The following is a 26,247-nucleotide window of genomic DNA, read 5'->3' on the forward strand; positions in this document are numbered from 1 at the left end:
GGAATGGCTACCCACTCCAGTGTTCTTGCCTGGAGAATTCCATGGACAGAGGAATCTGGTGGGCTACAATCTACGGGGTCGCAAAGAGTTGGACACAACTGAGCGACTACCACTGACATGTCTTACTCTTTTCCTTATTATAGTAAATCCACCTTGTATCACAGGAGATGAGAGAAAGAAGTGTGTCTGGAAAAGGAGCTAACATTCATTTGGCCCAGATAGCAATAATAAAACAAATGATGTCTGACTCCTAGAAATATTGAAGTGTTTTGCTTATTTTGTTTTGTTTTGTTCTGTTTTGCTCCTGAGAAGAGATCTGAAATCTCTGAGAGACCACCTATGAGGTACAAAGAAACTTCTATGCTGTTGAAATGGTAGATTAACAGTCACCACCTCCCAGCTAGTAAAATCTCAGAGCTCTGTATAATTAATATATAGAAGTAATAAAATGAAAGAGCAGGAAGATGAGGCTTCGGATTTTCAAAGCTGTTGTCTTCTTTAAGCTTTGTTTTTTTCTTCAGGTTTTGGATTTTTCTTCAGGGCTCTCTCCTGACCTAGTCATTCCTCTGATGTTGACCCCTGCAATTGCCCAGAGGTATATGGAGAGTCTGACAGGAAGTCCTCCTACCCCTCTCTTGGCAGGGGAGTTCTCACATGGCCTAAGACCCAACTCTCAGCCTTCATACTTCTGGCCGTAGGAGACAGTGCCAAGCTGTAGCAGTGGTATCTCTTGGCATTCTGGGAATCTGCCTGCTCTGCCTGCCATCTACTTAGGAGATTTGCCTTATCCTGCAGGCCCTGGGAGATTGTCCAGGTGTCTTAGCTGCTTATAGGAAGGCTCAGGAGAGGCATATTTGTGTCCTCTTCAAACTGAGGATTAAAAATAATTTTTAATAATAAATATATATACATGTTAGAACGAGTTTTCTCTTTACCTGAGATAGAGTGAATGTTTTTAGATTTATTTCTTAATTATTTGGAAATGTTTTTCCTTCTAAGGCTTTAAATGTGGCCACCACAGAGAAAAGGAACAAAGGAAGCCAGTGACATAACCCTACTGTCTCTTCACTCACGTAAAACAGTCAGTTAAAAAAGAAATTTCAGATTCTTTTCAGCAGATTCAGTTCGGCATCCGTTTTCTGATAGCAGACTCAGTCGGGGCCCTGGGTAAGCACCGGGCAGCCACAGTCCTGAGACCACAGGGAGCCACTATTCTGTTCTGAAGGACTCACACATGATGTGGGAAGAGAAGCGGAGAGAGAGCCATGAGGATAGGGAAGCAGAATGCTTAGAGGGCTGTGATACATGCTAAAATAGACACAAAACCGCAGTGTGCTGGGAGCCAAGGGAAGAGACGATCAGTTCTGATGAGGGCCGTCAGGGAGGGCTGACAGAGGCCCAGACATCTGAGGTGAGGCTTAGCAGGTGGCTGTGGTTCTGTCAGGCAGGTTCTGGTGTACCAGGATGCATGGCAGGCTCCATGCATGCTGCAGAGTAAGTGCTTCCTAAACATTTGCTGAATGGGCTTTCTGGGGAGCACTTTATCTGAGAATGTCTCTCATTCCTACCTTTATAGCTAGAATAAGAGAAAGGTTTACCCAAAATGTTTTGGTGAACTGGTGGTTGTTAACTGTTTTAGACAATTTCTCCCTACATATTAGCAAGAAGCCTGACACTAAGAACAAGTGAGAAATAGGGATCTGTTGACCATCCAAAATAACTGTCAGTGAAATCCAATGAATGCAGTTCCATTTCCTGAACACGTCTTGGTATGCCCATTTCCAGCTATATATTATTGCTAATAATATAGAAAAGGCAAACAGTAAGCTATGATTGACAGAACATTTTAATTGTTTTTCTGAGAGATTAATGGTGCCTTGTAAAATGCACTATTAAGTCTGTTCCTTACTTCTGGTATTTGTTTTTGAGAACAATTACGTAATTATAGGGAGGAAGTCTCAGAGAAACTTCTTTTAGGATTAAATAGGCATTTCTCCCACCAGCATAAAACTAGGGGTTTTCTCAACTGTTTCCTATTTTTACAATGTATTCCTGTAATGGCATGAATATCTGAGCAGACAAACTGAGAACCTTAAATGAAGCTGTTAAATGCAAAGTGCATGTCAGGACCTGCTTCATTTACTCACACCTACCCCTACAGCCCAGGAGCTATGGCCAACCTGGGCAGTCAGGGTGCTTTAAAGGTTCAGGTAATTCAACACAAGCTAGCAGCTTGTCTCATCCCAAACGTGTATTCCATTTCTAATCACTGGGACACATCCCTATTTTGTACCCCTCATCTGTCTTTGGGATTTGACCTTTGCTGCCTTTTGGGAGCTTGCTCACCCACCGTGAGGTTTTATCTTGGTCTTTACATTAGTCCTTTCTCCTCTTCCCCCAACTCACCTACCAGGATCTAAAGTTTGGCCTTAGAACTGTAGACCTGTCACTTCACAAATAGACCATGTCTGGAATCCCCCCTGCCGAATGCTGCTCAGCCGCTATGAGAACACGGTCATGTCTTTCCTTTCCTTGCTATGGAGACACCATTGTCTGCTTAGATCGTGATCTATTACAGAGAGGCACTGGAGCACGTGATTGAGAACCCTGGTCCTGAGGTCTGGGTTCAAATTCTGAGTGTACCATTTCCTACCTATGAAATCCTGAGCAAATGGTTAGACCTGAATTTGCTTATCTACCAGGTGAATATAACTGAAAATAATACTACCTCCTCAAAGGGCCATTGGAAGAGTAAGTAAAATAATCTTTACCAACAAGCTAGCTTATACAAAGTACTGGAGAAAGCTCTCCATGCCTATTTCACTATCACCTGTACATTTGGCACCCCTTGGTTTGCCCAGTGCAACTTTCTATTAACAGAAGTTAATTTCTATTCTATTCAAATTCCTTTCTATTAACAGAAGTCTTATCTCATCAGGTCACTTCCTGGCCTAAAAACACCTGTGTGGGTTGCTGTAGACTGCAAAGGGACAAATGCTCTGGCTGGGCACAGAAGGCCTTGCTGATCTGGCTCCAGCTTGGATCCCTTGCTCTGGCTACACTGACCTGCCACTGGTGCCCAAAACATGCTAGGTGCCCCCAGGCCTCCATACCTTTGCTCCTGCTGCTCCCTCTGGTGGCATCCATTTCCTGTCATGTGTGCCTGGTGTTCAGCTTTAGAGACTGTTGCGAACTCTCTGCTTTGTGCCCAGCTATAGGCCATCCCCAGGTTACGGTGACCACACTATTTCTTTGCACGTGTACTTTCCTGATAACCTCTAAACCCCTTGGGGGCAGGGGCTGAGAATTAATAGTCAGTGCCTAGACCTGATCATATCATTAGATAAGCCAGCACTATGCAAAGCAATGGATGTGGTGGGTCCTGGAGTTGGCATATGTAAAACCTAGTCCAGCAGAGAGTGAGTGGCAGGGCAGGGAGAAGGGGCCTTGTTGTCCTTTCTTTATCTTTATTTCTTTCCCTCCCAATTTCCTAGTTTCTCACTACTTGGGTTCAGAAGTCAGCATCTTTTTTAGTTCTTCACTATAAATGAGAAATTGTGTTTGATGCCTACATCAGTGAGATGACCTAGTGCAGTATCTGGATGTAGTTTATCTTTTTATATAGAATATATCAATGTCTATTTGTATTATAATGCCCTTGCTGGGCTCAAGAAAGGTTTATATACTGAATGCACTTTTAAAAATTTCACTTTTAAATTGCTATAATATATTAAGCACCTACATACACTATCAACACTTAAGTCTTATAAAAATTAAAAATGACTTGCTCTTCATTACCTAAATAGCTAACAATGACTAAGGGGAAGCTCAGTTGTTTAGGAACATGTACTTCCCTTGCTATGAAATAATGACTGACAAGAGACGTCTTCTCAAGGCTCAGTAAAGAAAACAAAATGTATTTTATATCTAAAACATCAACATAGGAGAGGCAGGAAATATGTATTATGTGCAGGTGTAAATCTGTTCTACCAATTAAATTCCCTTGGTAGTTGCACAGTACATGGATCATGCAGATTTCCTTTAGGACAAAATTAAAAGCACTTCCCCCACGCTAAACAATGGCTCATATGAAAGCACGCCATTTTATGTTTCCTGGACTGAATAAAAAAAATCAAAACTATTTTAAACATTTTAATCTTTGATTGATGCTGCTGCTGCTACTCTTTGATTGAGTACCTGACAAAATATGTATTGGAAGGATGTTGGTTTCATTAACCCTGTGTTGCAGGGAAACTTAAGGTCTGAGGGTAGAGGATAAGAGAAAGTGACACTGGCGACTGGAGAGGAACAAAAAGCATGACTCTCCTAGAATGTGGAAATTTTGCCCACTTGCTAAAAAAAAATAATGTAAGCAAGGACTTCTGGTGAATTCCAGGTATAGGAATCAGTTACAGGTCATTGCCAATTCATTCAAGAGGATATACTTTTTCTTCCAAACTGGGACACTTCTAAGCATGAAAAGGGCACTGTTAATAGTACTCAGGGGCGTGGGACAACCTAGAACATATGGCTACCCCAACCCTAGGTCATCCTGAGGCTCTAAGCTTGCAGCTGGTTGTAAGCCCAAGTGGCCTCAAGGGATGAAGGACCATTGAGCAAGGCTGATTTGGGAACTGTCTATGGTGTTTCAAAACTCCCTGGTTTAAACCGGCCTAACCTTCACGTGGGGCTTCCAGGTGGCACTAGAGGTAAAAAACCCACCTGCCAGTGCAGGAGACATAAGAGACCAGGGGCTGAGAATCAATCCCCTGGAGGAGGGCATGGCAACCCACTCCAGTATTCTTGCCTGGAGAATCCAATGGACAGAGGAGCCTCGCAGGGGTCGCAAAGAGTCAGGCACAACTGAGCTACTTAGCACGCATGCACGCAACCTTCAAGTATTCTGGCAGGGAGAACATCTAGACTACACAGTGTGACTGTTCTCTTAGGATAGTAACATCCAGGTGTATATCTTTAAGCTGACCTTGGGTACAATCATTTCTAAACTTGACTTCACAATCTAGGGATCCAAGACCCCCTAGTTTAGGCGCCTCATTCCTATATATGCCTAATTTAGTAGCTCTGTAGTGGGTCCAGGTATCTGTATTTTTAAAAACTCCTATGATGACTCTGATGCCCGGTGAATATAAAAGCCCTCTTGGGTTTGCAAAGAGGCAATGAGGTTTTTAAAAGGTTGGAAATTTTAAATTTTCAATAGAAAGATTAAAGGTTCAGCACTAATATGGGAATAGAGAATATTAGAGAACTGAAATATTTTCTATAATAAGTTAGTTACTATTTTTATAGGACCAAAACAAGGGCAAATTGTTTTAAAAAATATATGCTCCTTATTTCCGCTAGTCTTATTTACTGAGGCATTTTAAAAAGACAGTCCTGAAGGTTTAAGATCTTAATAGACAGTTCAGTTCAGTTCAGTTGCTCAATCATGTCCGACTCTTTGCGACTCCATGAATCGCAGCACACCAGGCCTCCCTGTCCATCACCAACTCCTGGAGTTCACCCAAACTCATGTCCATCGAGTTAGTTGATGCCATCCAGCCATCTCATCCTATGTCATCCCCTTCTCCTCCTGCCCCCAATCCCTCCCAGCATCACAGTCTTTTCCAATGAGTCAACTCTTCGCATGAGGTGGCCAAAGTATTGGAGTTTCAGCTTTAGCATCAGTCCTTCCAAAGAACACCCAGGGCTGATCTCCTTTAGAATGGACTGGTTGGATCTCCTTGCAGTCCAAGGGACTCTCAAGAGTCTTCTCCAACACCACAGTTCAAAAGCATCAATTCTTCGGCGCTCAGCTTTCTTCACAGTCCAACTCTCACATCCATACATGACCACAGGAAAAACCATAGCCTTGACTAGACGCACCTTTGTTGGCAAAGTAATGTCTCTGCTTTTGAATATGCTATCTGGGTTGGTCATAACTTTCCTTCCAAGGAGTAAGCGTCTTTTAATTTCATGGCTGCAGTCACCATCTGTAGTGATTTTGGAGCCCCCCAAAATAAAGTCTGACACTGTTTCCACTGTTTCCCCAACTATTTCCCATGAACTGATGGGACCAGATGCCATGATCTTAGTTTTCTGAATGTTGAACTTTAAGCCAACTTTTTCACTCTCCTCTTTCACTTTCATCAAGAGGCTTTTTAGTTCCTCTTCACTTTCTGCCATAAGGGTGGTGTCATCTGCATATCTAACAGACAGTAGAATTTGATAAAGGAATTTCAGCAAAAGTTTTCAAAGGAAACTGTGTGAAGAGAGGCAAAGGAGATAGTCAAAAACTCTGTGGGCCGTGCTCCTGTCTACTTTTGTTCCAACAGTCATGTGCAGTGCAAAATAGTAGGTATATAATAGTCATTTATTGAAAGATAAATGGGTTTGAGGGAGGAATGCTATTATATGAGAATGACTCTCATTCTTTGCTTTATGTTTAAAGAAACTGAAGCATAGATACATAAAATAGCTTTGCTAAAGTATTTTTAGGGCTGGGGTTTACTAGCTTTCAAACAAGTTTGTTCTTTGTTTCTAAGTTCCACTCTTGGGGACTGCTGAGGCTGAGAAACCCATTGTCCTGACATAACTTTCCCTCTTCCTTGGTGTTCAGTCCCACACTAATGGGATTAGACACTTTCCAGTTAATAGAGACCACAAAAGCATTTGGTCCTTAGGTTAAAACCAAAACTGACCTGATTATTGTGTGCATGCCTTTTCTTGATTTTTAAAGAAACAGAATTTTGTGTCTAATATATTTAAGAATCATTACTTTCAAGTTTTAAAAAATAAAGTTATCAAAGTCTCAAAAATGTATTTTCCTGACACAATACTCTTTCTACTGTCAAGGTGCCACTGAGCACCTATGGTTAAGCATATTTCTAGAGGCTGATGGTTAAGCTTTTGATAAAGGCTTTTTTAAAAAAATAAAAACTTCTTTTAACAGAAGTATAGTATGCAAATCTTTTTCTCTAGGGCCCCATATATATATGGGGTCCAAAAAGTGGAAGAAGAGAGTGTATTTCTTGGTCTAAATCATCTTCGTATGAAAAGAGCAGCCCTACCCTTTTCCCACTGCAAATTTGGCCAGGAGAATCATGAAAGAGCCCAGGACCCCATGGTTCAGGGCACACAGCCCTGTTCATCGTGGGACCAGCTCACTCTAAACATTTCATCATAGAGAATGATAACTTATGCTTAAAAGTAGGGCAAACTAAAAAGCAGTTTCATGTGGAATATGAAAGTGCTATTTTATGAACCTGAGTGGGCAGGATGCATAAGCAGGTGGTTTTATAAATTACTGAACTTTCCAGATGCTGCTTACTCTTGCAGCTGTTCTTACTTCAAGCCACTTTAAAATGTAGCCAACACTGCTATTAATTGGAAGAAAACTCCGCATCATGAACTTTTTAATAATTCAAGAATATTTGGTGTATTTTCTTAAATTTTAATAAATAATATGAAAGTTTATTCAGTTTGAACCAAAGCTGAGCTAATGCTTCAATAATTTTTGACTGAAATTATGAGGTAGAGAAAGAAAAAAAATAACACTTTCTTTTAACAAGCATTTAAAATGTATATCATTGTTGACTAACCTTGAAAATATTTCAGATGGTTAAGAATGAATAATGTCTCCCATTTTAATATCGTTATTTGCTTAGTGATGTGAGAATAATTTCCCACCAAACACGACCACAGTGCTCTTTTACAAACTGGGGATTCTGAATGTCATGCATGATCTTACATGTGGCAGAATATTAATAACCATCTTGTGCGCCTATCTCCTGAACAAACAAATAAACAAAACCAATACCAGTTCCAACAGAAGAGACTATTAACATGGTGCTGAGTGCTTTGGGTCAGTCTGATCTTTTAAATCTTGTGCTCTGATTATAAGTATAGTAAGCAAACATAAAATTTAAAATTGGTTATGTTGATATTAATCACTAATGGCTCTAGAATGCTTTATAATTGAAAGGGATCATGGTGGCTTTAGGCTGTTATTTTGAAACCAAAACTGGTCTGATTACCATTTGTATGTTTTTTCCTTGATTGCTAAAGAAAACTTTGTATCTGTGTATATTTAATAATATTACTTTAAAATTTTAGAAAAGAAAGTTATAAATGCATTATTTTTATTTTCAAAAATATCTTCTCTAAGATGTCTTGATTTGTCTCAGGGCTAGGCTCAGAATTCTCCTTTAAGGACAATAATCACATAATCTTATCTATTCATCCCTTATGATATGTGAAAATATCTGTTTTTGTACAGTAACCATGTGAACATGTGTATAAAAATTTAACCTTTCTTAACCCTTAGATTTCTCTTAATGTTAAAAAAAAAAAGGAATTGGAGGTTAACTTGATGACCATTACATTCTCTTCTATTTCTAAAATTCTGTCTTTTTGTGCTTATGTGGTTTTATTCCAATGCCACCACATCCTGTTCTTCTCATTTCATGTCTGGACCCTGATGCAGTTACATCATAACTGCTCCTCATCCAGACTGGCTACCTCTTTATTACATCTTGTACCTCCACCAGTCATCTTCCAACAAGCCCCACCTTCATCATGTCATCCCAAGCTTGAAGTTTTCTTGGCTTCCCACTGCTGACATAATACAGTTCAAACTTATCAGGAATACTGGACTTAGGGCTCTATCATCTGGCCACACTCAGTGTTTTCCTCTTTATGACCTGTGACTATGCCACATGAACTCTAATGTCAGTCAAAATGGGCTACTAAACCTCCTAGACTTATGTCCTGGGTGGGACATTCCCATCTCCATGCTTTTTCATTAAGAATGTTCTCCTGTAATTTTCTCACCTATTTGAACTCCATCTATCCATTATGACCCAACTCAGATTGTATCTCCTTCATGCCCTTCTCCATTAAACTTTCTATAGTATATCCTTCTCTCACTTTATTGCCCTATCCAAGTAGGGTCTCCCTAACAATATCAGTTCCATTCACTTTTTAAGAAACTTTTAAAAAAAACTTTAAAATAAAATAAAATAAACTTTACTGAGGGATAATGGACAAATATAATATTTAAAGTGTACAACATGATGACTTGATATACATGCATATTGCAGAATTATTACTAAGATCAAGATAATTGATATGATTCAGTTTTGAATAAACTTTTCATTATGCAATGCTACATACTATTTTCTTTTAATTTATTATAGTATCTGAGTGCATGCTAAGTCGCTTCAGTTGTGTCCGACTCTTAGCGACCCCATGGACTATAGCCTGCCAGGCTCCTCTGTCCAGGGGATTCTCCCGGCAAGCAGATTGGAGTGGGTTGCCATGCTCTCCTCCAGGGGATCTTCCCAACCCAGGTATTGAACCCAAGTCTCTGTCTCCTGCATTGGCAGGCAGGTTCTTTACCACTGAACCACCTGGGAAGCTCTTATTATAGTATATATTTGGTCTGTTTCCAAAATAATGATGAGAAGCATTATAATAGAGGGCACATAAAACAACATGCCAGTTGAAAAAGTGAAAATTCAAAACCATATGTGAGAGAATAAGTAACATGGATTAATGAAACTTAAAATCTAGTTATATGTTTCCTGGCAGTCAAAGTTAAAAAAAAAAAAAAAGGACCAATTAGTTAATATTTGGCAGTGACTTACTGTTGTGATCGTGTATGTGTGTGTGTGTGTGTCTGTGTGTGTGTGTATTTTTAATCTATATGCATCTCATCTTCATCACTTCTAATCTTTGTGATTTCTAGGGCTTATTTTAGGAATTACCCTTGTAGAACATAGCTCAGTGTCTATTCTAGCATATGTTAGGAATTTAATAAATTGATCAATGGCTATTGTGATACCAGAGTAATAAATCTGAAGCCATTTTCTTTATTAGAAAATCAAAATAGTACACAGTAAACATATGAATGAAGAAGATAGAAATCTCAGATGGAGAATGGAGGGTCTGGAGGTATGACTATTTTAATTAGAGGAAATTTTTAAAATAATCTATCACTGACTTTTTTTTGGATAAATACCTATACAGACATCTTACAACAAACCTTTAGTGAAAGAAGAAACCAGTTTTATTGGAACTAAATTGTAGTCTAACTTATGTTATTATCACCAGTGGAATAGGTAATAATACTCCACCTTCTTGAATATAAATTCATGGCACCTCTAGCTTTTGAGTTTTCTTCTCCACCCTAAATAGCTGTTTTATGAGACTAAAGGATACTGTGGAGACACACGGGGCTGCTCCTTACACTTACATCTATGTTTCATTTATTCTCCACCTACAAGTTTCTAACTTCGGTATGGGGACATTTTTAAAGAGAAGTAATTGAAATTACTGTCCAATAGTAATTTCCATGAAGGTGGAAATATTCTATATCTGTGCTATCCAATATGGTAGCTACTAACCTTAAGTGTTGAGAACCCAAGATGTAGCTAGTGTGACTGAAGAACTGTATTTTAAATTGCATTTAAATGCCCTTTCTTTGCAGGGCATTCTGAAAAGGCCTTTTAAGCAAGACCTCTAAGTAAGTGGTCCTACGAAATTCTTCTCAAAGTCGATTTTTCTGATTGTCTTGTTTTGCTCATAGTTCTATGAGAAAGTGGGTAGGATTTGTTTTCTCTAGGCCATCAGAAGCTTGCTCTATCTCCTCCTTTTAATTTATTTAATATGAAGATCCCCACACTTGCTCTTTGAAATGCTATTTTGTAAACTGCTATTTCCACTAAGCCTGTTATGCCTTTTTTCCATCTGTGTTGAAGTCTCTTTTCCCAGTGGGGCCTTTCTGTCTCAACTTAGTCATGCTATGTGTAGAGACCCACATCCACACTACTGGCCTCTCTGACTCATCCTGGGAGGTTCTCTTGCTCCAGGAATCCCTCTCCACTGCAGGGGAACAACAGGGAGGCTGAGATGAAGCTAGGCCTTTCTGAAATCTGCCTCTTTTCCTGACACTTTTCCTTCTTGTTCAAAGCTACATGAGAAGGGAAACAAGCAAAATGCCCTTTGCTCCTTTAAGGTAATGTTTTTAATAAATAGTTTTTAGCAATTCTAATTTCCAGTTTATAAGCTACTTTTGTTGTTGCTGCTGCTTTTAAGTATTCCATAATCTGGCTAGTAGAAAAGTCTGCTAAGGCTCCAATTTTCCTTTTTCCTCCACCAACAAGCCAAGAGACTCAATTCTGACTGTTCCATTTTCCTTCCAGTTACAGATTAAATTGTTCCCCTTTTTGAAATATATTATTCATAAATGTGAACAGTCTCTGAACTAAGGCTCCTCCCATCCTGGATAGGATGCTGAGTAGGTGGAAACTGGTCATCCACCCCATTGGCTGCCCCAGGGGTCTTCACACTTTAATCTGGTCAAGGGCCAGGAATTCCCTTGACCTTCCCTTTTCTTAAAAGAAAACCCTCTGCCAAGGATGGCTCAGGACTATGATTTCCCAATCAAGATGGGTTCAAGCAACAAATTCCTCTGATAAGATTTACTAAAAGGGTCAAAGTTGAATAACACAATGGTAATTAAAAACTGACCACCCAGTCAGGTCTAAGTTTAGCCAATACCCATTCAATTAATCTGTTTTTAATCTCACCAAGCACATCCTGGAAATATAAAAAGGAACTCCAACCTGAATGTCCCATAAGCTCAAGAAGCAACTCTCCACAACTAACTAGAGGTCTATAGGAGAAATCAAAAGGCACATATTATTTTTGGTTGTGTAAATATGCTTAGCTGTGTACAACAAACACCATGTTTTTTCCAATACCCTTCTTATAAATATTAAATATTCGATTCTATTATGCATATATATATGCACACAAACATATTTCATCTTTAGTCAGGAGCATTTCCATCCATATTTTTAAGAAAATTATTTCAGGTTATCTTAATTTTAACTGGGGGAACCTGCCCCCTTAGTACTCCGGTTGCTACCTTTGGCATAATACCTTACAAAACCATCTCACTGCTTATTAATTCTATATGCAGTGGAGCACCACGCTTCACTTAGACTTTCAACCTGAAGTCGGAGAGAGGATGACCTGCAGAGCAAACACCTCCCGCTCTCAAAGGGTGCGGGGCTGTCTGTTACTGAGACCTGGAGGTTCATATGCCAGGAGAAGGGTGCAGTTATATGAACTCCCACAAAACTCAAGTTAGCCAAATTCCAGCTGAACTAACTGGCAGGAGCGGGTAGGGGAGATGTGACATTTCTGACGACCGCGGTTCCCGCACATCAAGCCCCAGAAAATGGTGAGTGTGTGGCAAAGACAGGGAAAGAAACACAGGCTACTAGCCAGACAGAGCTGTCCTGGCCCTGTCAGCGTCTCCTCGGGGCACATCCCTTCCTTGCTGGCCGCCTCACCTTACCTTGACCACGTCGTCGTTGAGATGCTTGGGGTCGCGGTTGACCAGATCTATCTCCTTGGTGTGCGCGTCGTACACTTGCTTCTCGTTCATTTCCTCTGCCATAGCCTTGTTGTTGGGCTTGTAGATGTTGCCCTGTTCCCGGATGGGAACAGTGTAGAGATGTCCCTGCAGAGGGCGGACGGCCCGGAGGGAGAGGGTGGCACCGGCAGTGGGAAGGAAATTTCAAAAAAGAAAAATCCGCAATCAGAAAAGTTAGCCTTGGCAGCGAGGCAAACCTCAAGGCTCAAAATCGAACTAACCGATTTCGAAGCGGTGGCTCGGCGCACAGTAAACTCCTTGGCGCCGCAAGCTTTTTAAGAGGATCGGGGAGAGGACACCACACCCCTCGGTACCAGGCTGGGAGCTCCTGCCTCCCTCGCCCGCCACCGCCAGGGGTCAGGGCAAACCCCGCAGCGCGGTCCGCCCGGCCCCAGCCCAACTCACTCCCAACAGGCTGATTCCCGCGGAGACCCCCACAGGAGAGGGGATCCGACTTCCGACTTTTATCCAGCCCCTCTCTCCGCCAGGCCACCCTCTCCCCAGCTCTTCACCTGCTCCAGTCCCTGGTCCCTATTTCCCTTCTCTCCGTAATTCCTTCTAACTTCATCCTTAAGATCCACGATGAACCACCCCCAACCCCGGACCCACGCAGTGTTCCCATTTTCGTTCCTTTCTGGCCAAGTATCCTTTGCACCTGCCCGCGTCCTCCACCCTCCCTCTGCCGTTTCTGTCCCTGCACAGCTCCCCGTACACCCCCCTCCCCCGGTGCACACTAGCCAGCATCCCCTATCTTTGGATCGAGCCAAGTGTCAGACCCCCTATACTGTCTAGAACGATATTCCACCTGCACAATTCCTCAGACCCACCCTTAGGTCACTCCCAGACCCCTGGCCGGTTGCTGAACGGCGGCGGCTGCGTTTGGGAAAACTAGGTTTCCACACCCAGGCGGAGCCCGAGCGCCGGGAGGTGGTAGGAAGGTGGGGGGTGGGGGGAGTGGTAGTTAGGAGGAGGGTGCTTTATCCAAGCACCCCTGCCAGGCGCCGAGATGCAGGAAGAGTTCTAGAGGTGGCCCAAGAGCTTTGGAAAGTGCAAACATGACGCGCGCCGCCTCCTCGGCCAGCTGGTTGAGGCGCCTGGTGGGGAGTCGTGGGGGACTGTCCCCAAGACTGCAAGTGAATGAGTTCCCACCCTGCACTCTAGCTCTCCACTCTCCAGCAGACAGGGGCCGGACCTTGGGGGTCTCTCAATAAAGCAGTACCCCTAAGCCATTCAGAAACGCGCCCTCAGTAGTCCGACCAAACCAACTTCAGGACCCCAACGACCCCCTCTTTCCGCGACCTAGGCCCCTAGGCTCCCTTGGCCCCCTTCCTAATAGGAAAACATGAAACAAACATTCCTGCCTCCTCTTCACCTCCCCGCCCAAGCCCATTCCTCAGCAATGCGAGAGCCAGAGGAGTGCTCCAACGTCGAGAGAGGGCTGGGGCAAGCAAAGCAGTCAGAATATTTAGAGTGGAGATAGCAGAAGCAGCACTCCTTGTGCGCCGCGTTCCGGAGCGCACCCACCCAGGCGTACCTCTGAGTCTACGTATTTGCCCCCCGACATTCTGGCTCGTGGCTGGTTGAAGACTCTGGGTAGATTTCCCTGGGCTGTGATTTAAGGGAACTGAGGAAGGAAGATCTTGTATTGTATGGGAGAAAAAAAAAAAAAAAAAAAAGGCGCTGAGGGTGAGGCGGCCGGGTGGGGGGGCGGTGGCTGGGAGGGAGCCTCCTGGCTCTCCGCCAAGGGTTTGTTCTGCTCGCGGTTGGCCGGGATGTGCGCTGAGCCGGGTCTAGGCACATCCCCAAGGTTATGGCAGCAGAGGGCGGGGAGAGCCCGCAGGGAGTCAAGAGCAACGAGAAAGCGTTTCACTCGCGCTGGGCTCCTTGGGCAGATATTTTAAACCTGGGGCAACATTTTCTCAGCTATAAGCCACTGAGAGGCGTACTGGGGAGAGCTAATGTTTTCGCAGTGCATCATCCCAGCAAGGGTGGGGACGGGAGCAGGGAGACGAAGACCGTGTACGGAGATGCCCAGTATGGGCAACCGAGCTTCAGAAAGAATTCTGCCTTGTTTTAAGCCGCTTCTTCCTGTCGCCCAAGTTCCGTCGCTGCCTAAGATACAACTATCTCCCAGTTTTACAGTGGAAGGGATGAAAAGTGACCCAGAATCTTTAGGTGTAATTCATACCTAAACACAAGGAAGGAATCTGTGTGGGTGCGTGTGTGGTGTGCTTTTGGTGACACTGGTTTACATCTAGTCTGTGTGAATGGAAACTTGGAAAAACAGGCCTGCAGAATTTAACGTTTACCAACTGCTTCTGAAACGTCTCCCAAATGCTTTGAAATAAGAAATAAAAATGTTTAACTTTTCTATAATTGTATTACTTTTTTTTCTGGAACAAAGGAAATCTGTGGCAACAGGTTATGCTATGTTTACAAAACACACAAAATATTTACAGTTGTACAAATATTTAATTGGAGTTTCAAGTTTTCCAGACATTTTTTAAAGTACTTGACTGTGAGTTAAAGGAGGCTTGTTTTTATTAAGTAATTGATTAGAATTTTTAAAAAGTTTTTAGAAGTTAAAATATCTTATCTAAGAAACTTCCTAAATCGGGAGCTTCTCTCTTTGCCTTATTATAAATCAGCACAAGATGAATTGAGCAATAATCAGTCATTTTACTTTAGGACAAGTTCACTTATTATTGTTAGGAAATTCACTCTCCAAAAATGGAAAGGACATTTTACATTATGTTCCACATGCTATCAAAAGTCAGATTATGACTTGAAAAAGTTAGGACTATACCAGAAATGGCACAGGATACATGGCAGTCTAGAAAAGGGAATATGGGTACAAAAGGAGGAGAAGGAGAAGTAGAGGATGGAACTCCTAGAATTGATTATGGAGGTGGAGAGAAAACATAAACACATAAAGGGAATGACAGCGCAAAGGTTTTTGTTATTGTTGATGGCAGAAAGGCAATATAATTTTTTAAGAAAAGATAAATTTCAACTATAAGGGAGGAGAAGTGTCACAAATGTTGGCATGACTAATTATGCTGACTAGTCATCATTAGAATACTAAAATTTTTCCCAAAGTTGGGTTTTTGGTTTTACTTCTAAATGCTTTAAACAGATTACATGTTAACAAACAAGATATTCTAGCAAAGGGGGGTGTGTCAGGGTCAGTGTGTTGTGTAGTGCCTGTGTGTGTGTTTAGTCGCTCAGTTGTGTCCAACTCTTTGCAACCCCACCAGGCTCCTCTGTCCATGGGATCCTCCAGGCAAGAATATTGGAGTGGGTTGCTATGCCCTCCTCCAGGGGATCTTCCCAACCCAGGGATGGAAACTAGGTCTCTCACATCCATCTGAGCCACCAGGGAAGCTCAAGAATACTGGAGTAGGTGGCCTATCCCTTCTCCAAGGGAACTTCCTGACCCAGGAATCCAACAGAGGTCACATTGCAGGCAGATTCTTTACCAGCTGAGCTACCCAGGAAACCCTGTGTAGTGCCTAGTCTACCTCTAATAATTCTTAAAAGATTACCGTTCCTCTAACTCTTCCTGTTACCGAGTCTGCTCCCTGCACGGTAGGCCAATAAATCCGAGAAACTAGGGGTTAAGACAAGGAAGGGACTTTATTTAGGGAGCCAACTAACAGAGAGGATGGCAGGCTAGTGCCTCAAAATAACCATCTTGCCGTGGTCTGGATGCCAGGTTCTTTTATAGAGTCAGAGAGAACGAAGTAAAGAGGAACTAAAATCAAAAGGCAGAAAAGAGAGGGAGAGGCAGTGGGGAAGTCAAGTTCACGGGTCTTCAGTCTTGCAAAACAACTCCAGGGAATGGCCAGCCTTTGGAAGGGGTGTGTTAATCTCTTCTATTCACAGGTGGGCAGGGTCAGATTATCTATGAATTTAACAAAGGCACTTTAGTTTCAGGCAGAGGGACAGGGTCCTTTGAAACAAGCCCTAGTGTATGATTATAATAACAAAAGCAATGAAAAGCAAGTCAAACAGTTTCCAAAATGGAGTCAGAATTGGCTGCTTCTCTGCAGCAGGGTTAGAACTGGCTTCTTCTCTGAAACACTCCTTTGTAAATGTTGGCTGCAAAGCAGTTGAGTTTTATTCTATGGAAAAATGTGGAAGCTGTTTCCCATCTATTGTTATCCAGTCTTCAGCTGGGATGAGTAATCTTGATTGTGAAAAAAAGTCAACAGGAACAGGGAGACAGCATGTCCTGCATTCCAGCAAGGAATGGACTTTGTGGGGAGGCCTGAGTAATGCTTAACTAGCACTTAAAGAAGGGAAAGCAGCCTCCCTGGGGATTCCACCCCAAAGTCAGCATAGTACATAGAATCATAATGATCAGTGATATGTTGTCAAGGCCAAAATGAATTCCTAATGAGAGGAAAAACCACAAATTCTTCAATAACCTGCCCCAACAAGAAGCTGGCACCAAAGAGAAACAGATCATATTCTGGTTATAATAGCTGATTTAGATACTTGGCTGCATCCAACTTTATGAGATATAAAGAAAAGATGAAGTATGACATTGTTAGCAGAGTATAAGATTGAAATGAATAATCATGTTAAAAAATGTATATTTTTTATTTGATACCCACACAGATAACTTTAGGCTTAGAGGCAGGTTAATAACTTCTCTAAATCATTGACTAGGAAAAAAAAAAAAAAGGGTAAATGGAGACCCATTTGCCCTTTTTTTTTTTTAATAAGAAGCTGTCTTAAAGGTTAGCTCATGCATTCAATGTTACTGTATAGAGAGCTAAAGGATGTAGATCATCAAACCAGCCATCTTCAAAATGGAAAAACTGAAGTTTAAAGACAAGAAAATGATCTTAAGGAGTTTTGTGGGGCAATGAAACATTTTAAAGTTGGTAAATAACTATGGTACTGTTAACAGCTTAGAGTGTGACTTAAGACTGTGACGTTCATTGCCTTTTATGTTCTCTCACATCCTTCTCTTGGCCTCCTAAACCCCTTAGCTCAGCTTCCTCTTCCCATCCTTACCTCCCTGGGTCCTCTTCATACTCTCAGCTGGCTTCATCTGATTCCTGCTCCAGGATTAGGAGTCTAAGGTTTGACCACTTATAATGATATGAAAGTTTGAAAATGCAGTCATCTTTCAAAGATTTCTTAACACACAGAAAGCTGAGACTGCCCAAATGTGCCTTTGTTGATGAGTTCAAAAAGAATATCTTGGATTATAATAAGGATTATCACTAGGTGTGATATAAAAACAATTTAATAACCAGTATGCAGAGCCACCAAGGAGTCATTCCAGGGCTGGTCCCAGCTCTGGTGCTGTGCCTTAGCGTCCTGCTGGCTAGCTGCTGGCTCACGAGGAGTTGGGGCCCTTGGGAGAAGGACAAGAGGGGAGGGAGTACATTTTAGAGCAGTGACTATTTATATACAAGTACATAAATGCTAGTATTTTTACAGCCTGTATTTCCGCTGAGTATTCACCTCATTTTCACCACCACCACCTCTCATACCATTCCCTATTCACCCTCATACACCAAAGCCCATTGAGGCCTTCTTCCCTTACCTGCTATAACTTCTTCTATACCTTTCATTTTATACATGGAAAAAAATCGCTTTCTAGAGAAGTCTTTGCCTCATTACCCAATCCCTTCCTGTTCCTGTGCTGGTTTGAAGGCCTCACTGGAATCTTCCTGTTTGAGTCTTTTCATTTTGACTCTCTTAAATGATTTTTTTCTATTTATTTTCTTAAAAAAAAAAAAAAGACAACTATTTCTACATCTTAAAAATCTGATCAAGATGGCTAAGAAAATATTCTTTTTATACTGTTTCTTTAAATTAGCTTTCCTTTCTTTATTTGTAAAATAAAAAATATAATTGGCATCTACTCAAGAGGGGTGTCATGAACATTCAATGAGGTGATGCACTTAAAAGCACTGAGGATACTGCCTAAATCATAGCAGATGCCAGGGTTCAGGAGGCAAATTTCAGTACATAGATTCAGGATTGGAATAAATATATTTTCTTTTGCAAAATTTGTTTTGTAAAATAGTTCAACCATCTCAGATATACCAAATAGTATAATGAATACCTACCATCAGCTTGATGAAATAATTTTGTTTTGTCTGGTTTGATTCAGATTTTTAAAAGTAGAAAACATAGATTATTGAAGTCCTTTGTGAGATAAAACTTTCTCTTTTTTAAATAACTGAACTTAATTTCTTTTACAAATCCCCATTCCTTCAGGTGGTAGAAACTTCATCTCAATCAGTTCCTAGTTTCTTCCAGTTTGTTAAGATTGTATTGCATATAAATTCCAGGGGCTTATTGCCAAGGACTGTCAGGGTGGGTCTGTGGAGGAGAGTCTCTTCCTTAGTTTTACATCTTGGATCTGCTGATGGTGCATCGTCTTGTCTGTCCTCAGTCGCTGGTTTGTTGGGGATGCTGCTATAATGTCCTTCATGCTCATTCAATATGACCCGTAGGGCTAAAGACACTTTTTGATACTTCTTTCCTTTTCTTGGGGCTCTGTGCAAGTCTGATAAATCTGAGTGGGCAGGCCTGATGCAGCATCATGGAGCCTCATGTGTTGAATGTGGTGTGGAGAACAGAATAAATGCCCTGCCACTGTGCAGGGGAACCACTTGGAAGGAACTCCTCAGAGGGCCCTACTCAAGCAGGTGGCACAAGTACCTCTGCTTTTAAACCCTCCCTCATCTGGGTCAGTCCTAGAGGTGCACATGTGTCAAAAACTACTTTGCTTATTTTCCTAACTTATTCTCCCTTGACCGGGAAGTCTTGCTCCTATATCACTCAACAGTTCTTTTTCATGCCCTAAATTCCCCCAAGACCAAGGCTTTTGGAATCAAGAGAAACCTTCTCTCTTCATCTCTGCTTTTCTGTTGTATTAATCTTTCCCTAGGTATGGTGGGAAGTGGAGTGGGGGAAGGCTCGGTGGGCATCCAGAAAAGAACAAATATATCAAAAGTGTCATCATTCACTAGCTTTCCTCCTTCCCTTGGGATTTAGATGAGGGTAAGGAGGTATAAATCCCTAGTTATAAGATAAGAGTAATAGAGATCTGATGTACAATGTGATAAATATAATTTACATTGCTATATGTTATATATGAAAATTGTTGAAAGAGTAAATCCTAAGAGCTCTCATCAGAAAGAAAAAATTTTCACCCCCCCCCATTTATTTAATTTTGTATCTATATTAAATGGTCAATGTTTACTAAACTTTGGGATGGGCTTCCCTTGTGGCTCAGCTGGTAAAGACTACACCTGAAATTCGGGAGACCTGGGCTCATTCCCTGGGTTGGGAAGATCCCCTGGAGAAGGGAAAGGCTACCCACTCCAGTATTCTGGCCTGGAGAATTCCATAGACTGTATAGTCCATGGGGTCGCAAAGAGTCCAGCACAACTGAGTGACTTTTACTTTCAAACTTTGGGATAATCATTTCACTCTCTATAAAAGTCAAATCATTATGCTGCTGCTAAGTTGCTTCAGTTGTGTCCGACTCTGTTTGACCCCATAGATGGCAGCCAGGCTCCCCTATCCCTGGGATTCTCCAGGCAAGAACACTGGAGTGGGTTGCCATTTCCTTCTCCAATGCATGAAAGTGAAAAGGGAAAGTGAAGTCACTCAGTCGTGTCCGACTCCTAGCAACCCCATGGACTGCAGCCTACCAGGCTCCTCCGTCCATGGGATTTGCCAGGCAAGAGTACTGGAGTGGGGTGCTGTATATCAATTATATCTTAATAAAACTGGAAGAAAAAATAATCCTGGTGAGATATTGTTAGTAGCATCTAAGATCTATTTAGATCTGTCTAGTCAAAGCTATGGTTTTTCCAGTAATCATGTATGGATGTAAGAGTTGGACTACAAAGAAAGCTGAGTGCTGAAGAATTGATGCTTTTGAGCTGTGGTGTTAGAGAAGACTCTTGAGAGTCCCTTGGACTGCAAGGAGATCCAACCAGACCATCCTAAAGGAAATCAGTCCTGAATATTCATTGGAAGGACTGATGCTGAAGTTGAAACTCCAATAGTTTGGCCACCTGACAGGAAGAACTAACTGACTCATTTGAAAAGACCCTGATGCTGGGAAAGATTGAAGGCAGGAGGAGAAGGGGATGACAGAGGATGAGATAGTTGGATGGCATCACCGACTCGATAGACATGAGATTGAGCAAGCTCCGAGAGTTGGGTGATGAACAGGGAAGCCTGGCGTGCTGCAGTCCATGGGGTCGCAAAGATTTGGACACGACTGAGCGACTGAATTGAACTGAGAATCTATCTGGTCTTTTTGAATTATAGCAAACCCTTAAATTCCAAATATATAATTTATATAAAAGCTCAGTGGAAGAAAAACCATTTATTTTCACAAATCTATGGGTTGGTTTGGCTGGGTCCCAGCTGGTCTAGATTGGGGTGGCTGGGGCACCTCTGCTTCCCACTGCAGGTCTGTGCTGGCTTTGCTCTGTATGCCTCTCAGCCTCCTGGGACCAGCAAGTTAGTCAGGGCAGCTTCTTCTCAGGCTCTGAGAAGTAACGGAGGCACAAGAGTAAGACAAAATATGCCAGACTTCGAGAAGTCTACACTTGGAGATGACATGCTGACACTTCTGTTCTGTTGGCCATGGCAAGTCACCCAGTCAAGGGACTGGCAAATAAATCCCAAGATGAGGCCAAGGCAAGGGTGTGAACGCAGCAAGCTGTGAGGAGGCCAAATCTACATCAACTGTGTGTGGGTCACTAGAGACTGGATTTTGGCTTTCAGTTTTTCAAGTCTTAATCGAATTTCTGAGATATACCCTCTCAATTCAATTCAGTTCAGTCACTCAGTCGTGTTTGACTCCTTGCGACCCCATGAACTGCAGCACGCCCGGCTTCCCTGTCCATCACCAACTCCTGGAGCTTGCTCAGACTCATGTCCATTGAGTCCATGATGCCATCCAACCATCTCATCCTCTGTCGTTCCCTTCTTGTCCCGCCTTCAATCTTTCCCAGCATCAGGGTCATTTTCAATAAGTCAGTTCTTCACATCAGGTGGCCAAAGCATTGGAGTTTCAGCTTCAGTGTCAGTCCTTCCAATGAATATTCAAGACTGATTTCCTTTAGGATGGTCTGGTTGGATCTCCTTGCAGTCCAGGGGACTCTTAAGAGTCTCCTTTAACACCATAGTTCAAAAGCATCAATTCTATATACCCTTTGCTTCTTTTATTTCATTCTCAGAAAGCTTTATGTATTATTTTTAAAATCTATTAAACCATTTGTAACAACAATAACAAAATCTCTTCATCTTAAATGAAGATTTTCTATGTGAAGATTCTTAAATATTGTTGACTGAAAAATATAATCACAACCTGGAAGTAGAGTTATACTATTTGGTGGGAATGTTTAGGACTCCAAGCCCAGGAGACAGCATTTCAGTAGCTCTGAGAAAACTGCTCCAAGGAGGCAAGAGGCGAAGTCAGGTTATATACAAGTTTGCAGCAGAGGGAGCAGGCGGTCTGAACATCAAAAAGATCAGGTGTCAAGTTAAGGAACTTAGCTTATGTATATGGGTAGATGAACGGCTCTGGGCTCATTGAATTCATTCCTTTCATATATACCTCAGCTATCTGGGGCCAATCCTTGTTCACCTTGCTTCTTGCATTCCCTCAGCTCCTCAGCAGTCACCATGGGGGGTTACAGCATCCCTGGATCGAAGTTTTGGGAGCCCTCACTCACATTTGGAAGCCAGAAATTACTGATGGCTGTGACATTTCTTATTTATTAATATGGCCGGAGATATTTTCATTTCACAATATGATGCTTGACAGAGGGCCTCAGATTGAGGGTCCCAGCAGGTCACAAGGCACATTCTCTTGCCTTAAAGCAGAATATGGTTTTCAAGGCAGCTAAGAGTCTACCTTACCTTCAAAAAATTAGACCATCTTATTGTCATTGTCATTATGATTCCTCCAGCCTTAGAACTCAATATGATACATGATTTTTCTTTGAAAAAGCAGCAAAATTTTGTTTCTAAGAGTAGGTATTCAAAATTTAAAGATTTGTTTTTCTTTTATCAGTCAATTTTTCCTTGAATTTTTCCCCATAAATTACATTAAAAGCAAAATCATAATACAATCTGATTTGTCAGCATATAGGTAAATTTAAATATTGAGAAAATACTGTCTGGAGAGTGTGTAATTTCCTTGGTTCTATCTTGCTGCAACAAAGATTTGAAACAGTGGACCAGTGTTACAGCTCGGTTATGGCTCAGAGTTTTATTCAGCAAACAAGTTCAGTTCAGTTCAGTTGCTCAGTCATGTCCCACTCTTTGTGACCCCATGGACTGCAGCACACCAGGCCTCCCTGTCCATCACCAACTCCTGGAGTTCACTCAAACTCATGTCCATTGAGTTGGTGATGCCATCCAACTATCTCATCCTCTGTCATCCCCTTCTCCTCCTGCCTTCAATCTTTCCCAGCATCAGGGTCTTTTCAAATGAGTCAGTTAGTTCTTCCTGTCAGGTGGCCAAACTATTGGAGTTTCAACTTCAGCATCAGTCCTTCCAATGAATATTCAGGACTGATTTCCTTTAGGATGGTCTGGTTGGATCTCCTTGCAGTCCAAGGGACTCTCAAGAGTCTTCTCTAACACCACAGTTCAAAAGCATCAATTCTTCAGCACTCAGCTTTCTTTATAGTCCAACTCTTACATCCATACATGACTACTGGAAAAACCATAGCCTTGGATAGTACAACCACGAGGTGTGAGGGCCAGCCGACCCCAAAGGAGAGGCCTCAATCTGTCTTGGCTTCTTCTTTTTATACGTTTTGTTTCCTCCCTGCTGAGCCTGCCCTATGCAAATTGGGCTAGCCAGGAAGGGCGTGTGTTTGTTTCACCTAAGGTTCTCACTCTAGTCCTCAGATTTTCTTTTGTTCCATTTTCCCAGGCTTTTACCTTTCTTTGTCATTTAGCCACCACCATTTTGGACTCCTTTTCCCTATTCTAACTACCTAACAATACTAAATGTAAGCAAACACAAATCACATTGAATTCTCTTTTTTTTAATGCTTCAAATCCATTTAAAATGCCAGGTTCAGCTCATCATTTCATCATGATGCCATATAAGAAATCAAACTAACTGCTGTGAAATTGAGGGATCTACCTACCTTGACTAATAATTGGATTATAATAGCCCTACTAAAATCATCCTTCTAGCTTTCATTAAAGAGAGGAAAAGTCTTAGTCCAAACACTGACATAATTAAGGAGTAATATAGTTAGAAAGTGTGAGAAGAAATGTAAAAAATACTTGGCTCATTTTTTTTCATCTAGGTAGATTTATATCAATATAAAATTAATGATAATTGCAATCCTAGCTAATCCAAGATTGGGATTGTTTAATAGCAGGCTTAAGCATAGCCATTTTTCAGAAAAATTTGGGTCAAGGTGTGAGCCAGATTACCATATTACATATAGTTGAGAGAAGTAGAATATTTAGATATGTGGACAATGACTACATTTCCTCCTATTCAAGTGAAACAAAATTCTGATCACTCTTTAGGAAGATGGAAACTCCATAAAATCTTATTCAATGTGTGACCAATTCTCAGAAAACCTAATAAGCCAACAAAATGTATTATAGTATGATTTAATATAATGTCATATATAGCTGAGATATTTGGCATTTCATAGTATACTAGTATACTTATACTACATATATACTTATACTAATATCAGTTCAGTTCAGTCGCTCAGTTGTGTCCGACTCTTTGCAACCCCATGAATTGCAGCATGCCAAGCCTCCCTTTCCATCACCAACTCCTGGAGTTCACTCAGGCTCACGTCCATCAAGTCAGTGATGCCATCCAGCCATCTCATCCTCTGTCATCCCCTTCTCCTCCTGCCCCCAATCCCTCCCAGCATCAGCGTCTTTTCCAATGAGTCAACTCTTCAAATGAGGTGGAGTTTCAGCTTTAGCATCATTCCTTCCAAAGAACGCTTATACTATATGCTGCTACTGCTAAGTCACTTCAGTCGTGTCCGACTCTGTGCGACCCCATAGACGGTAGCCCACCAGGCTTCCCCGTCCCTGGGATTCTCCAGGCAAGAACACTGGAGTGGGTTGCCATTTCCTTCTCCAATGCATGAAAGTGAAAAGTGAAAGTGAAGTCGCTCAGTCCTGTCCGACTCCTAGCAACCCCATGGACTGCAGCCCACCAGGCCCCTCCATCCATGGGATTTTTCCAGGCAAGAGTACTGGAGTGGGGTGCCATCGCCTTCTCCGTGTTATACTATATATAGTATATTTAAACAGCATATGAGAATATTTTATTTTAACAAATAATTTTTATTTAGATTATAATGAAATGATAAAGAATAAAAATGATAGTAGTGCCTAAATATTACCATGAATTTATAAGGAGATATACACAGTAGAACTTCTGTTTTTTTCTTAAGTTAATGTAAATATTTGGGAGGAGTCCTTTACAAAAGCCCTTTGTTTTGTAACCAATCCATCTGGCTTAGTCAGAGCTCCATTATTTAACAAAGGAAACTGTCTTTCCTTTTGGCCCTTTCCCTAGTAAATAAACTATTTACCAGGAGTTGCTTTTACCTGGGGGAAATTTATGTCTACAGCCACTCCCTGTGAGGCAATGATGCTTAATCATAAAATATTTCACTCTTAAAAAGTACATATCAGTTAAAATTGACCATTTATTAAGTGTTCTGGTCTTCATAGAGAACTTCCTTTTACTTACATATTGAGGTTTTTTTCTTTTTCTTTTTTTTTTTTAACCAATTCCAGAGAAAATTTGGGACTGTAACATCAGCTTTTGTACATACTGGAGGATAGGTTTAATTCTGCACTGCTGACTTTTCTGTCAATTAATTTACCTTACTTCAGAGGGAATGTGAATGTGTTTTAAAGCTGGTATTGTTACCGAGTGTGAGCTCACTCTGCTTGCCACAGGACAGGCCAATGAATCCGAGAGATGAGGCAAGGAAGAGACCAACTTGGGAGCTGGCAGACCAAGAAGATGGCAGGCTAGCGCCTCAAAATAACCATCTTGTAGGAGTCTGGATGCCAGCTTCTTTTGTAGAGTTAGAGGAAAATCAATGAGGAACTAAAGTCAAAAGGTAGAATAGAAGGGGAGAGGCAGCGGGGAAGTAAAGTGCAAGGGTCTTCAGTCTTGCAAAACATCTCCAAAGGAATGGTCAGCCTTTGGAAAGGGTGTGTTAACCTCTTCTATTTGCAGGTGGGTAGGGACAAATTATAAGTGCCAGAAGGCACTGACAACCCACTCCAGTACTCTTGCCTGGAAAATCCCATGGACCTAGGAGTCTGGTAGGCTGCAGTCCAGGGAGTCGCTAACAGTCGGACATGACTGAGCGACTTCACTTTCACTTTTCACTTTTCATGCATTGGAGGAGGAAATGGCAACCCACTCCAGTGTTCTTGCCTGGAGAATCCCAGGGATGGGTAGCCTGGTGGGCTGCCGTCTATGGGGTCACACAGAGTTGGATGTAACTGATGCGACTTAGCAGCAGCAGGGACAAATTATTTATCTGAGCTGAACAAAGGCAGTTTAGCTTACAGTCAAGCAGAGGGGCAGGGTCCTCTGAGGCAAGCTATTGAGTATGATTATAATCACGTCCCTAGTGACTCAGCAGGTAAAGAATCCCCTGCAATGTGGGAGATCTGGGTTTGGTCCCTGGGTTGGGAAGATCCCCTGAAGAAGGGAAAGGCTACCCACTCCAGTATTCTGGCCTGGAGAATATTTTTTCCAGGGCTTCCCTGATAGCTCAGTT

At 41.8% G+C, this 26,247-nt stretch overlaps 1 protein-coding gene across 3 annotated transcripts in view; it reads right to left on the reverse strand.

Moving 5' to 3' along the window:
* Nucleotides 1–14,372, reverse strand: part of CAV1 (caveolin 1) — a 35,870-nt gene extending 21,498 nt beyond the window's left edge. Inside the window, exons 1-2 of one of the 3 annotated variants that reach the window (XM_061414042.1) lie at nucleotides 13,977–14,372; nucleotides 12,365–12,529 (exon numbers count right to left, since the gene is read on the reverse strand). In XM_061414042.1, the coding sequence (XP_061270026.1) occupies nucleotides 12,365–12,529; nucleotides 13,977–14,006 (195 nt within the window). In that variant the 5' untranslated portion in view covers nucleotides 14,007–14,372. Of the gene's footprint in view, nucleotides 1–12,364; nucleotides 12,530–12,663; nucleotides 12,764–13,269; nucleotides 13,390–13,976 lie in introns of those variants that run through there. The other 2 variants (XM_061414043.1, XM_061414044.1) reach the window with 2 other exon arrangements.
* Nucleotides 14,373–26,247: the final 11,875 nt, after the last annotated feature.

Source organism: Bos javanicus, chromosome 4 (genome assembly GCF_032452875.1).
Source record: "Bos javanicus breed banteng chromosome 4, ARS-OSU_banteng_1.0, whole genome shotgun sequence".
NCBI lineage: Eukaryota > Metazoa > Chordata > Mammalia > Artiodactyla > Bovidae > Bos > Bos javanicus.